The sequence below is a fragment of the Eumetopias jubatus genome, unplaced genomic scaffold, assembly GCF_037043125.1.
Source record: "Eumetopias jubatus isolate StellerSeaLion01/CBP00866 unplaced genomic scaffold, mEumJub1_p1.0 scaffold_4, whole genome shotgun sequence".
Taxonomy (NCBI): domain Eukaryota; kingdom Metazoa; phylum Chordata; class Mammalia; order Carnivora; family Otariidae; genus Eumetopias; species Eumetopias jubatus.
Window position 1 is genome coordinate 54,047,242 of NW_028274810.1, and position 14,867 is coordinate 54,062,108.

The following is a 14,867-nucleotide window of genomic DNA, read 5'->3' on the forward strand; positions in this document are numbered from 1 at the left end:
TGAGAGCAGAGATTTTGTTACTGAATCGGCATATAAAAACATCATAGTAAATGCATATTGTCTAGAAATTCTGTTACTGATCTGTTTTTCCAAAGAGTTTAACCTCTAGGCTAGCACCACAAATCAATACCATTTTATTGTCCTGTCCAGTAACACTGGAAGTCAGTTTGAAAATTAGGTATGCTGTGATTTTAACATAGTGTGGCTTGAAGTAGAGAAGGATTAATGGAAAAACCAAGCTCTCCTTTGCTACAGGTTTTCATAGAATCCTAGTTCTAGAAAAACCTTGGTAATTTTCGGCTGATCCTCAAATCTTAGATGAGGCTCAGTAACCCTGTGACTCCTGAGTTCAAGTAATAATATGTGATCTGATGGTGCATTTTAAAATCCTTTGTGAGTTCTAAAAGGATTTATGCTGTAGTCTTTGTTAAAGAGCTTGGGGCTGCTGGAACCTACAGCTCTCTCCTGATCTGAAAAGCTTTGAGTATGTGTCCCTTTCCTGATTTGGGGCAGGCTCCTTAATGCTCTAAAGCATTGAGTCCATCTGGTCAATTTTCATTCCTCCTTGGCAGTAGCATATAATGGCATGCTTCTAGGAAAACTCAGGCCCCAGACATGTTGTTAGCAAATACTGCTGATGAACCGACTAGTGCTGTTCTTTGCCCAGGTATAAAGGAATATTGGAGAGATTTCCCCATTTATGAAGCTGGAGAGATGAGACTAGCCCCTTCCCTCTGCAGGGCCTGTGCACATGCTAATCCTTTACCCAGACTGCTTTCTCCCCACCTCAGATGTCCATTACATCTCAGCTCAGTATTACTTCCCTCCTGAGTCCCACACTAGATCACATTCTTCTTATTGTATCTCTCTCTTTTTCCTTCATTGCATTTTAAGCTCTTCATGATTACCTCTTTATGTGCTTCTTTGATTCCACTGTAGACTGTAAGCTCCATGTAAGCAGGGGCCATATTGTTCATGTTCTTTATTGTGGCCTCCCAGTATAGGTTAGTTTCTGGCAATGAAGAACTGCTCGAAAATAATGAATTTCCTGAATGTGACATTTGAAACTCTGTTTCTGAGCCGAAGCAAGGCGTTAATTAGCATGTAGGTAATTTCACATTGCTCTTTTGACGCAGGGCAGGATATCTGTTCACATAATTAAAACAATTGATCATATTAAAATTTTAAAAGCTGGGAGTACAATGATTTGTTCTTTGAATCTTGTTAAAATCGTCCATGTCGAAATAGCCAAGTCGAAGTTGTCATATCAAAATTCATACATGTATCCTCTGGCCTCCAGAAGATGACATTGTGACACAATTGATTTTAGATTGATTTTATGTTTTCATTTGTGCCATATCCTACTTGGACCGTAAGGTCCTGTGGGAATGCTGGCCTGCAGACTCGGAGGTAACCCATCCTCATCTCCTTTTCCCCATTCCCTTTGTACTTCTGCCATGTACTGCTTGGGTCTGTGCACTTCCTGAAGTCGAATTCTGATAAAATGTATTGAATGACCAACAGAAAACAGACAGTAATCTGTATTAACTCGGAAACCACTTTCATACCACTAAGGGTGTTTGCTCCTTGGTTGCAAGAATTATTTGATTCTACTGTTAAAAAAGAATTTGTGAGAGGCACCTGGAACGTTGTTAAAACAATACAGAGCTCTGTATGTGTTTTGGGGGCAGGGTGGTGGTGGTGGTGGTGATTGGTGGTGGGTGATGAAGATGATGGGATCAGGTGCTTTAATTCTACAGAATCAAGCTGGTATTTTTATGTTGCTACCTAAGTTTTCAAGTAAGAATGGCTCAAAAAATCTTTGGTGAACTAAAAGCATTTTTCATTAGGTTTATTCCTAGGCCTTCCCCCTTTCACCGTATCATATGATATTGCACCATTAAAATGAGGCCAAGGACAGAATGGGTTGGGAGGAGGGTAATTCTTTTTTTTTTTTTAAGATTTTATTTATTTATTTGACAGAGAGAGACACAGCGAGAGCAGGAACACAAGCAGGGGGAGTGGGAGAGGGAGAAGCAGGCTTCCTGCTGAGCAGGGAGCCCGATGTGGGACTCGATCCCAGGACCCTGGGATCATGACCTGAGCCAAAGGCAGACGCTTAACTTAACGACTGAGCCACCCAGGCGCCCGGGAGGAGGGTAATTCTAAAGGAAATGGAAATGGGAAGTAAAAGTGCATATCTTTGGGTGTCCTAAACTATTGTTCACAGCCTCAGGAGAGAGGTTGTTGACGGAAAAGGCCCATGGTCCTCACTTACACTAGACAGGGCGCTCTATGCCAGGAAGCAGAAGTCCCTGGTTTCCTTTCTTGAAGCAGTGAAAATATCATCTTCTCAGATGCCTCTCTGTCCTCTCAGTGTCCTCATCAATTTTTTTTTCCTTCTTCCTCCCAAATGCTTTTTCCTGCCCACTTATGGTTTGGGCTGCTTCCTTAATAAAAGTGTCCTCTTATTTTCTGATGCAATTACCTCTGCAGCTGATTTATTTCTTTATCCTTGTCTTTAGCCCAGCTCTAAACAGACTTTGGAAAGTAGAGAAGAAAATCCAGTCTGCTTTTTGGAGGACATTGGACAGCCAAATAAATGCAGGTATGTACATTTGCATATTTTTAAAAAAGGTCCAAAAGGAAAATATCTTTTAAAAAGAATAATGAAACTGATCTTGAACTTATCGGGCTACCTGCCCTTATATCCTTTACTTTTAAAATATCGGTATTTTTGTTCATTTCCAAAAGTTGAGTGGCTGGTTTAAAAATCCCAAGAGTATGAAAGTATAGGAAGTCCAAAGTAAAAGGTAAAGTTCCCTTATAGTCCTTCCTAGATATTCAGTACTTTAACAGTTTATTGTATGTTTTTCCATATTATGCATGTGCATGACCAAAAGGATCATAATACGGATATTACGCCTTTTTTTCACTTTGCAGTATGTCCTATATATCTTTCATTGTGGGTTCATGTAGCTTTATGTCACCTTTTTTAACAGCTGCATAGTGTTCTTCTGTCTTGATAGTTCTTGTTTTGTTTCATCTCCTATTGGACGTTGTCAGTTGTTTTTAAGTGGTGCCACACCTTGTACATATATAATTATGTGTACTTACCTGATTATTTTCTTAGGGCGAAAGGGTATAACACCATCTCTGAGTTCTTTCCGTGCCACGCCTGTATAGGGTCTCAAGGACAAAGGTTTATCTTACATTGTAAAGCAGACTGCAGCTGCTTTGTTTTCCGTTTGTTTTTCATTGTGGGGTGGAGTTGGCTCAGTGTTGGGTTTGAAAACTTTATTGCTTGACAGTTGATATGAACCCTCAAGGTAAGTTATGAGCCTAGTCTTTCAGCCTGTGTTCTGGAAGATTCTGGTTTTCAGGTTTATATTGGAGATGAAACAAGTAAAATTGAGTGCCTCTCAGTTTGTAGCATTGAGGCATACCTGGTTGGTGTCTCTCCTGTAAGTATCTTGTCCACCAGGGCAGCTGATAAACAAGCACATGAGTTTGGTGAAAAGACCTGTGGCTGTTGTCCACACTCTGACTTGTCTTATTTGGAGGAGCTTCCTTGGGCCATTCTGCAAGCACCTATTAAATGTAAGGCTCTGTGCTAGGTACTGGGGATACAAAGATGAGTGACATGGTCCTTGCCCTTAAGGAACAGCATATATGATTGAGAGAGACAGACCAGTGCATAAGATGGCCATAACCCAGTGTGGTTAGTGCAGCGAAGTGATCTTGGGAGAGGGCATCTAACTTAGGGGGATGGGGATGGAGGTTCATAGGTGCTTCTTGGAGGAGGTAATGTCCAAGCTGAGTTATAAAGAAAATTACAGTTTGCCATGAAGAGGATGAAGTGGGAAGGTGTTCCTGGTAGAGAAATCAGGATGACCAAAGGCAGGAAGGTGTGGAAAAACAGGATGGGGAGGGAGCTGGGGTGACAAGAACAATGACTGGCAGCTTTGTGGGTTTCAGGCATGAAGTCAGAGGCTAAGAGTGATGAAAGATGAGGCTGGGGGTTAGCTGGCAGGTCATAGAGGACCTCTATGAGGAGTTTGAGATTGCACTTGTAGATTAATGGGGAACGTTTGGAGGATCCGATACATGTTACTGAGACATTACTTTGAGGGCTAAGTGAAGGTTGGCTTGGCAGGCAGAAGGAAAATAGGAACCTGGGGTCAGGGAAATTAGTTTGTAGGTGATTAGTATCGAGTGAGGGGAAGAAAAAAATGTGTCGGGCTTTCCCTTGTTCCCCCTCCTTTCTGTCTTGTCTAAGGCTAAGTTGCTGAAGCTGGCTCTTTGATCCTAGTTGCCCTCCCTTTAGAGGGAGCTCAGGTGAATGACTTACTTGCAAGTTCTGACTTCTTCAGAGCAAGGCTTCCAGCCCTCATTCTGCTGCCATAAAGTGCTGCCCATCCTCCTACCTGCCCGTGAAGTGACAGGGACTTGGCTCTGTTCATTAATTTTCGAGACCCTTCCATATGGCTCATGAACCCGAATCGGGAGTCCTTTTATATGTACCTTCTCAGAGCCAGCTCTGGGCTAGGCTCTGGAGGCATGAAGATAGATAAGACATGGTTCATGCCCTCACTGAGCTTCCAGGTTAGTGGGAGATAGACAAAGTTAAAAGATGATGTGATCTATGCCATCGGTCAATTCAGAAGTGAAATGATTCCAATAGAGGTAGCAGCATTAGTAACATTAACATCAGTGGTTCCAGAATGAGCCACATTTTTCAACTACCACTTGTGTACAGAGAGAACAAATTTAGGCTGTGTCTAAAATTATTCGGATTTTTGGGAACATGGTCTGATCATAATTAGAATGCATAATTGATTATGTTCGTAATTACAGTGGATGGTTTCACCTTTCATAAGTTCTGATGCATTCGATTTTCAGAGAGGGAAGGTGCAGGGGGAGGTACTTACCTGCTTGAGGGGTATTTCTGCCTGCTTACATTACCTTACTAACATTCACTTGCACCACTTGAACTTTTAGCACATAGAATGACCACACGGTCTTGTTTTCCTTCCACTGTAGTATCTAAATATAAAAGAGGACTGCAATGCCATGGCTTTCTGTGCTAAAATGAGGAGCTCCAAGAAGACCGAGGTGAATCTGGAGGCCCCTGAGCCAGGGGTGGAAGTGCTCTTCTATCTTGCTGATAGGGAGCCCCTCCGACTGGGCAACGGAGAGTACACGGCGGAGGAGCTGTGCATCAGGGCCGCACAGGAATGCCGTGAGTACGGGCGGCTGCCCAGGGCACATTTTTGGGGGACACCGTCCCGCAGGCAGATCCCGGTGTGTCTGCCCCCGGGAGCCCCACTGAGTGGAAAGAGGCGTGGGCTCCGTGAGGCAGGGGTTCTGCCCTGCCTCTGCCGCTTACTTGCATTTGACCTTAGGCCGGTGATTTTAATTCTGGGAGTTTGACTTTTCACTTTCTTCGTCATAAAGTAGCTTGTTCCTGCTCTGTCACTCATGAGCTTGCGATACGGAGGAATGATGCTTGCCTTCTGTGGAGGCTCAGGTTTTATTTCCCCTACCTCTAGGAAATGGGAATAACATCAGCACTAAACAAGTAAAAACAACTGGTACAAAGTCACAACCTCAGTAATGGCATCTCTCAATATCTGAATGATTATTCAGAACTTCTTTTGAAAAGTATGATCCATGCTTCTGCCACTATAATCTGCTCCCCCCTCATGCTGACTTGAAGTGAGAAGTTGTCACTTTGTGGCTTGGTCAGAATGCCAGGTTGTAAAAAGGGCAGTGAGGCTGTGAACAATATGGTCTCCCCCCCCCCCCCCGCCCCGCCCCAAGTGAGCCTTGTCTTACTTAAGTTTGCCTGTTGCCCTCAGAAGGTGAGAAACCAAACTGAATAACAAAATGAAGCCTGAAGCCCCCTTTGTTATCCTTTGAACTTAGGATCAGTGACAGTTTTTGTCTACCTACTTGTATAGGACTAATAAAATTAAATCATAGAAACTTAAATGAAGATCTGATCCACTGGGATTGTGGTGATGGTTGTATAACTGTAAATATACTAAAATTCACTGAATTTTACACTTAAAATGGGTAGGCTTTATGATATGTAAATTATATCTTAAAAAGCTGTTTAAAAAAAAATCATTTTATCATGATGATATGACCAGCGATAACGGCAGACAGTCTGATCCATGCTTCCTTTATATCAACTATGTTGGGGTAGTATAGACATTTCAAGAAATACCTACCTAGTTTGTGATACAGCTTGCCTAGAAACCCAGTTTTCTTTCTGATATATATCTCTCTGTCTCACACGCTTTAAAAACCAGAGTTCCAATAAAAGGGGAGAGGTTGGTGCTGCAGGAAAGAGTGTAGTAGGCCGTTAACTAACTAAACACGACACTAGATAAAATTGGCTGAGCTATGGAGATTATGAGGGGGGAAATGTATTAATCTTTTAAAGTTATTTTGACTAGATAGCAAAGTATATAAGGAACCAGCTTTAGACGACAGCTTTGAAAGTATTTGTAATTAGCAAAACAACTAGATGTAAAGTGGTGCTTCTAATGTATTTTTTTTTAGATGTTGTGTGTTTTTCTCCTTTCCCTTGAGGTTTGGTTTATAGTGTTTATTCTGTTAGCCCAGCCGTGGTGTTTGGACGGAATTGCTGGACTCAGTTAATGAGAGAGCAAGGGGCCGCTGCTAGGGGAGACTAGGGGAGAGAGCCTGAGTCCGCAGGCGGACGCAGCCACTGAGTCTGCTGTAGCTCTGGGCTCAGGGCCAGTCAGCGTGGGGCACCAGCTTCGAAGCCCAGTCTGGAGAGAATGAGTGGGCTCTTTGATAACGGACTCGGGAATGTTGCCAACATTTATTAATTTTAAAGGTATATGAGTAAAGAATGCCACATATTCTTATAGCTCTGGTTATTATTACAGTAAGTGGTATTTGGAGGCAGTATTGTTTTCTTCCCTGTTGTCCACTGAATATCTGGTCAGTTTTTGTTCTTTCAGCTTTCATTATTTTACTTCCTCAGTAGCTCTGTCTTGGTTTGAATCTTAAGTCTGCATTTTATTAGCCGAGTAGCCTTGAATCAGGCTAAATCTCGGGAGGCCACAGTTTCTTCACCTGTAAAATGGCAGGAACATTAATTACCTCATTAAGTGTTAGGAGGATTATAATCAATGTAGAGTGTGTTAGCCTGATGCCTGACACTTAACCCTCAGGAAATGTTAAAGTGTTGTTACCATTATTCAGTACTTTTTTGTATAAAAAGCTATCTTTGATCTTCCTATTTATAAGTACGAATATTATTGAGTCAGACCTGTGGTAGAATACAAATTGATGATTACAAATAAATTATGCTTCAATATGTACGTGTCGGTGGCACATTCAAATCTGCGTACATATGAAGAGAGGCTGGGTTTCCAGGCCAGTCCAGAAAGGCCAATTCATGAATGAAAAACTATAGTATACTTAAAACATAGTCTTAACAATACTGAATCTAAAACTCATTTGCTTTTGTTCCCAAGGAAAAATGCTCTTTGAAGTTTACCCCCATCTTCTCTGTTATAAGGGGGAGCAACTTCTGAGGGGTTCACCCAGATACCTTGAGAGGAAAGAATTGAGGACTTCCAGCAAGAGGGCATCAGGATGCCAAGGCATCTGTCGCATCTTCACGCAGTGTGTGCATTGGAGAGAGTTGGTGCCTAAATAGACAGGCAGGGCTGACGAGGGTCCCTGTCAGTGTCAGTCTCGTTTCAGAGGTCTGATTTGGGAAATGCTGATTACCTTATATTTCCATATATTTTTCGGTTAAGTTGACTGTATCTTAGCTTGAGGCCTGGCCATGCATAGATATATCAGTCATAATTGATTATGTGCAGTCACCTTCTTCCCTTCCTCCCATGCTTTTAGATTGTAGGTCTGTGTAATTTTTTTTTTTTTAAGATTTTATTTATTTATTTGACAGAGAGAGACACAGCGAGAGAGGGAACACAAGCAGGGGGAGTGGGAGAGGGAGAAGCAGGCTTCCTGCCGAGCAGGGAGCCTGATGCGGGGCTCGATCCCAGGACCCTGGGATCATGGCCTGAGCCAAAGGCAGACACTTAACGACTGAGCCACCCAGGTGCCCCTCTAGGTCTGTGTAATTTTAATCATGGGCTCAGAAGTAAGTGGAAAGGCGCTTTCCTGGCTTCATAGTCTCCTTTATCTTTCTAATCGTTCTTGTATCAAAGGAGGCTGTTGGTTGGGGGGTGCGGGGGGAGGCAAGGGAGCACTATTGGACCACTTTTGTTAAGCAAATATCTTCTTGTTAGTTGGCTACTAATAAAAAATATTTATGATAACTATACAGAGTACTTAAGAAGTGTATTTGTTATTAATGGTGATAGATTTTTATAACTGACAAAAATCACTTTGGTTATGTATTCTAACACATGATTTCATGTGCTACTGCCAGGAACTTCTTTGCATGTTTAATGCATAATCAGAGTGTGTTAGAATTGTTAAAACATTTCTGTAGGAGACAGATTGGGGATTTCCCAAACTCCCAAGAATGTTTCTGAGATTAGCAAGGTGCACATCAGGTGGGATCTGGGAACCTGTGGGCTGGCATATTTTTTCTTTTAGGCAGGATTTGTTAAGACTGTCATAGGCACCGTGATGAGAAATATCATTAGACTTTTATTTTAAAATAGGTTTAATCTGGTTTGCCAGGAGCTACAGTACATATTCCTGGGGAGCCATGGTTCTTAATTATCATGATTAAAAGTGTTTGATTGAACATGGTTGGAAGTCAGATTTGCCCTAAGAGGATAAAAATGTGACCTAGATTCTTGGGATAAGAGAATTCCTTGTCTTTGCTTATGTTGTGCTTTGGGAACTGATGGCCTAATGTATCTATCTTTAATTTTCAGATATGTTCTTTACTTTTCCCCCAGGTATCTCTCCTCTGTGTCACAACCTCTTTGCCCTGTATGATGAGAACACCAAGCTCTGGTATGCCCCGAATCGCACCATCACTGTTGATGACAAGACATCGCTCCGGCTCCACTACCGGATGAGGTATGGGTGCCTGCCTGGCTTCCTCTTGCGGGGGTATGACAGTTAGCCTGGTGCCCTGAGTCACTTACTAAGAAGATTTGTAGTCATTTTGTTATTGGTAAGTTTTGTATTTGCTTGGTATGAGAAAGGACTTTTTCAGTATTTGAAATACAATTCAAGATGAATCTGATCACCTTCTGCCACATTTTAGAAAAGACATCGTTATGATGCAGAGGGTATTTTGAATAGAATTAGTATCCTACAGCAGAGTTTTTCAAGCAGTGAGTCATGGTTATGAATTTAATGAGTTGTGACCAGAATATGTTAAAAAAAAAAAAAACAGGCAAGAATAGGTAATATCAGGATATGTATACACATATCCTAAGAATATTATTTTTTCACAACTTGTCTTTGAGATATGCAAGTGTATGTACCAGGTCATGATACAATAAACTATTTCTTCGTAAAAGTTCCAGCTAAAAAGTTTGAGAAACACCACTTGAAGTGGTTCCCTAGAAATTCTAGGTTGGTCTTGCTCTCAAGGGGTAGATGTTGTGATCCACTCCCTGAGGACTTTTGTCTAGTGGGTGGGACTCTTAATTTTTCTTCTGATGGGTCCTTGCCTCTTCTTCTATACTGTAGACTTTCTTAAATATCACATAGTCTCCCAAGGTGGCATAGACATTGAGTACTTCACTGTAGGCTCTTGAGTTTATAAGCCCATTTGCTCTGTACCCAGAATTGAAAATAGGTCTGTTAGATGCTAGTTAAGCATGAGTGAATGTGTAGTTAGCAAAAGACCTTATAAACAGGGTGAATACTTTTTGAAAAGCATCTTAATTTACACAGATGAGATGAAATCAGTAGATTTGCTCAGGTGCTAACGGAATGTAGGGACCCACTGGAAAAGCCCTCGGGGACCTCAGAGGCTCTGCCCAGTATCTTAGCTGCTGTTTCCTTTGGGAAGTTGGTAGAGTTGTTAACATTCCAGAATGGCCTGGATGCTTTTCTCATTGGCAGTTGAACAAGATTTCTCTTTGATAATCATCATAGGACTGACTTTTTTTTTCTTTCTGTACTCACCCAAGGTCTCACCTTAAGGGGGGAGGTGTGTAGCATGTGAGATTTCACGCCCCAGATTTAGGGAAACATTCACCCCACCCAGCTGAGCCTTCTAACTATATTTGGATTTGTTTTTCAAAGTGTAATCTTGTTTTCTGTGGCCTGGGGCTTGGCTCTGTGATCCAACATTGAAACGTGGAAGTCTAGGAAGGGGGCATTTCACTGTAGGTCTCTCCACTTGGCTCAGAATCTGGAATGGTGGAATTGGGGGCTTGGATGAGATCTGAGTTTACCTAATTCAACTATTGCAATTGTTCAGGGGGGGTTCTGATGTCCCAAATTGAGAAGTGAATTACCCAGAGTCACACACCTAGTGAATCCTGTTGTCTTCCCCAGGGCCTTCTTTGAGACTTTGGTCTTTGTTGACTGTGTGGGTCCCTCGCTCACCATTAAAAGCTGTCTTTGCCTCCTCCCTGTTCTGTTAGCTGCCAGGAAGTGCTGGGCTACTCGGTTTTTTTGGCACCTTGACTTTGTACCTGACGTTGTGCTTCAATAGGATATTGCTTTGTTACCACAGGCTCTTTGAACTTGGAAAAAAAAGATCCCACCCTAAGCTAAAACATTTGCATTACAACAAACTACAAAAACTTTGAAACCTCATAATCTCACCACTAAAGAAGGTGTAATATGAAAACAAATGTTAGTGACTATTTCAGTGGAATCCCAGCTCTATTTTGGGAAATACTGTGTGCTTCGATTTTAATTTTCTGTTTTTAGATAATGCTTTTAATAGTTGGTTTTTATTAAGATATCATAATATAAGATAAGCCTATGTTTTATTCCTTTTTAAGAAAAAATTTTTCTTTTTCATTCAAATGAATTTCACTGTCCACTAGTAAAGTTCTGTAGAAACCTAAGGAGAATTTGTTGTGCATAATATCTATATGTAAACTTAGAATATGCAGTCATCTGTAATATAGTTTTCTCAAAAACTTGCAAGGAAGGCATATCTCCTTGATAGGTCTATCTGTTTATCTATCTCTCCCTCCCTCTTCCTTCCTGTGTTGTCCCTCCCCGCCATTCTGAAAAGGAATCTACGCAGCTGTTATACTACATGTATTTATGCCATTCTTTATTTTTTTCCATTAGCATGTTCTCATAGTAGCATCTGTTATATGCTAGGGGATTCTGTGCTGAGCAAGACAGCTGAGGCCTCTGCCCCCACAGAGCTCACAGCATTGTCCAGACTATTGCCATAGGCATCTGCTTGTCTTTCAGCCTCTCTCACTTCAGTCCATCTCCCACGGGGCTTTCTTCTGGGGGATCCTGCCTCACATGAGCCAGCCTCGCTGTCTCCTCAGCCAGCGGTGTACGGTCCTGGCTCTAAAGCCTGGCATTTCTTTATTCCGGTCCTGGCTTCCCTTCCCAGCCCTTTCCCCCTTCCCTGCCACCTCCCCGGGCAGTGGAGGGCAGTTTCTCCCTCCTTTGGCACCTCATCAAAGACTGTCTTCTGTCCAGGGACAACTTATCTATTAGGCACAGTGCCTAGGGCTCATAATATTATTAAGGACTCACAAAAGTGCTTTAGTTTCTTTTAAAATCAGAAAAAATGAATATAATCCAGCCTGGATTGTATTAATCTTTATATCAACACAGATGTGAAATATAACTTTAATATTTTTTTTTATGAAGGAAGGAAAAACTGTGGGCTCCATGAAAGTCGCAGTGTCGTCCTACTTATGAGACGTGCCCCTTGTATGTTACTTTATTGCCTATTGTTGGCTTTGACCGATAGCCATATACATATATAGATAAGGAACTCCAGAGCACCAGGGACCTTTGAATCCCAGCCTGGCACAGGGCCTGGCGTGTGTAGGCTTTGCAAATACAGCTCAGTGACAGATGTCTGAGTTTAGTGGTAGCACTTTTTTGGGAGGAAATTTTATTTGTTGCTTCTTCATGCCATAGTTGTTTTTTTGTCAACACATGGGCATGGCAAGGGAGAAAGACCTGGGTACCAGCTGAGTCTATGGCCTGGAGATGGGCTGGACCAGCTTGGCTTGGTCACTTTCACACATCCCAGAACTCACTGTGTTTCTCTTACAGGTGGCAGAGGCAACTAGTAGTTAAGAGAACAGGCTTGTGGTCAGGTCACCTAGCCTGTTGGAACCTCAGTTTTCCTTGTCTATAGAACCTACCTTGTGTAGTTGCTCTAAGGATGAAATGGCATAAAGTGCTTATTAATTTCACATCCCTGGAAGCTGATGCTTGTAGCAGTGCTCATATATTTCTTCGACTTTAACTCCATTTATTATAAAATAAACTATCAATTTAATAACAGTGGTCTGGGAAATAGGAAACACTGCCATATTAACTGTACATCTTGATTATACAAGGAAACTAAAAATTGAACAGAAATGTTGAAATGTGCATAAAATAGGTCTTGGATTCTAGGCAGGATGGCATTATTAAAGGTGAAGGGAGTGGCTGGGCCAGCTCTGGTTCTAGTCAGCTGTATTCTCCTATTTAGGAAGATGTAGTGGAAAGTCACTTTATCTCCCTGAGTCATAGACAGGTTCTGGCAGGACACTCTTCACAGAGCACTTAATAAGAGTGAAAAGAAAAAAGGACTTTATAACCATTGAAGTGCTCCACAGCTGAAAGGTCGATCTGTTTGCTTGCTTTTCGGGCAAGTTTAAACTCCAGCACTGAGCACTCTGGGTACAAGCAGGACACTTCTCCCACGTGTTCAGAGGTCCCCTTTCCCAAAACTGACATTTATTTTCGTGCCTTCCAGGTTTTATTTCACCAACTGGCACGGGACCAATGATAATGAGCAGTCTGTATGGCGACATTCTCCAAAGAAGCAGAAAAATGGCTATGAGAAAAAAAAAGTCCCAGATGCAACCCCTCTCCTTGACGCCAGCTCTCTGGAATATCTGTTTGCTCAGGTGAGAAGTTTGGACCCAGGAGAACCTGGAGTTCCCGGGATGGGTGAGGCATCACAGGGTTCAGATTCCCTTGGGCAGCTGAACTTGTTGGTAGCTAGGATGTTTGTTGGCCTGCTCTCTGGGCAGTCCTTACCACCCTTGGATGAGGAGGAGAAAAGCAGCAATTCAGTGTCCCAGGGGGCTGGTTGTCCCACTTGTGGGTTTTTGAGGCTTCAGTTCTTCCCTATTCCTCTCTCCCCGCCACATCTCCTATCATTTTACTTCTCATCTGCAGTGCCTCCTGTGGAAGAGCAGAGGGAAGCTGCAAGTGAGGGAGGGTGTAGTTCAGTGGGGTGAATGGGGACATCTCAGCAGTCAGAGTAACGTTCGGGGCGGAAGGAGGTGGCTGCTCTGAGTCACAGCAGTAGTAGGGGAGGAAGATTAGATGCTAGACAAAAGCCAGAAGAGAAGTTGGAGTCACCTAAATTATATTACCCTGAGATAACCCAACATTTTTGGTGCTATGCTTCCTGATTTTGCCCTGCAGGTATATATTATGTACTGTGTAGTTTTTAGAAAATATCGGATCATTTTATAAACTGCCTTTTTATCTGTCCTATTGATGATATTTCAGATGTCAATTAAAAATATAGCTCTTTGTTGTTTTAATGGCTTCATAATAATTCACTCATTCAACATAAATACTGAGCGTCTCTGTACTCTCTGCTGTGTGCTACAGGTAGTGTGGTGAACAGACAGACATGGTCTCTGCCAGCATCAGGCACAAAATCAAGTTGGACAAACAGAAAACAAATAAGCAAATAAAGTGATACATAGGAAATACATATGAATTGTGAGAGGTGCCATGAAGGAAAAGGCTCTTGTGATAGGGAATATGGGGAGAGGGTTGGATTGGGAAGATCTAAATATCAGAAAAGGTCTCTAAGGAGGTGACACTTGTACTGAATCTGGAAGAACAAGGAGTCTGCAGTTCTGAGGAGAGAGTAGGGAAAGTATTTCTGCTCTGTAGTGCAGTTTTCCAGCAGCAGCACTGTTGACATTTTTTTGCTCTGAGGGACTGCCCTATGCATTGTAGGATATTTACCCACACCCCTGGCCTCCACTCATTAGATGCCATCCCCCCACTTGTGACAATCAAAAATGTCTCCAGATGCTGCCAGATAGCCCCTGCAGGGCAAAATCTCCTGGTTGAAAATGTCTGATAGGGAGGGAACAGAATGTGGGAAGGCTCTGAGGCAGGCAGGAGCTGAGAGGAGAGTCAGTGTGGCTGGAGGAGAGGAGGGTGATAAGGAGTGAGACTGGGAATGCCGACGAGGAGCAGGTTATGTGCTTTGGTCCTGGTGAGAGAAGATGCTGGTTTGGCCTAGTGAAGTGGCAGGAGAGTTGGAGAAAAAAGGGTGGATCTACAATTAATTCTGGAGATAGAATTGATAGGACTTGCTGATGGGTTGGCTGTGGAAAGGGAGAGAATCTGAAGTATCAAAGATGATTTTGGGCAATGTTTGATAGATAATCAAGTCCTTCCCTACATGGGGAAGGCAGAGAACAGCAGGTTGGAGAAGGGGTGAGAATTAGGCCTTCTCTTTTGGAGACGCCTGTGGAGATTTCAGGTAGGAAGTGAGTATGAGGCCGTAATCCAGAGGGAAAGCCCTCATTTATTTAACTCCTCTCCTCTTTGTGGACATTTTTGGTTTTTCTTAAGTTTTCCCTATTATGCTATCACCGTTCCAGTAATAGGTTGTCGTGGGCAACCTCCACGTGTATTTATGTGTGTGTTGTATTATTTCTTTAAGCTATACTTTCACATGTGAATTTTATGTCCCA

The 14,867-nt window shown here is 42.4% G+C and overlaps 1 protein-coding gene across 1 annotated transcript in view; it reads left to right on the forward strand.

Annotated features, from left to right (window-relative positions):
* Nucleotides 1–14,867, forward strand: part of JAK1 (Janus kinase 1) — a 123,737-nt gene that overhangs the window by 73,625 nt on the left and 35,245 nt on the right. Inside the window, exons 2-5 of the mRNA XM_028102414.2 lie at nt 2,526–2,608; nt 5,044–5,242; nt 8,928–9,051; nt 12,890–13,043. Coding sequence (XP_027958215.1) covers nt 2,603–2,608; nt 5,044–5,242; nt 8,928–9,051; nt 12,890–13,043 — 483 coding nt within the window. The 5' untranslated portion in view covers nt 2,526–2,602. The remainder of the gene's footprint in view (nt 1–2,525; nt 2,609–5,043; nt 5,243–8,927; nt 9,052–12,889; nt 13,044–14,867) is intronic.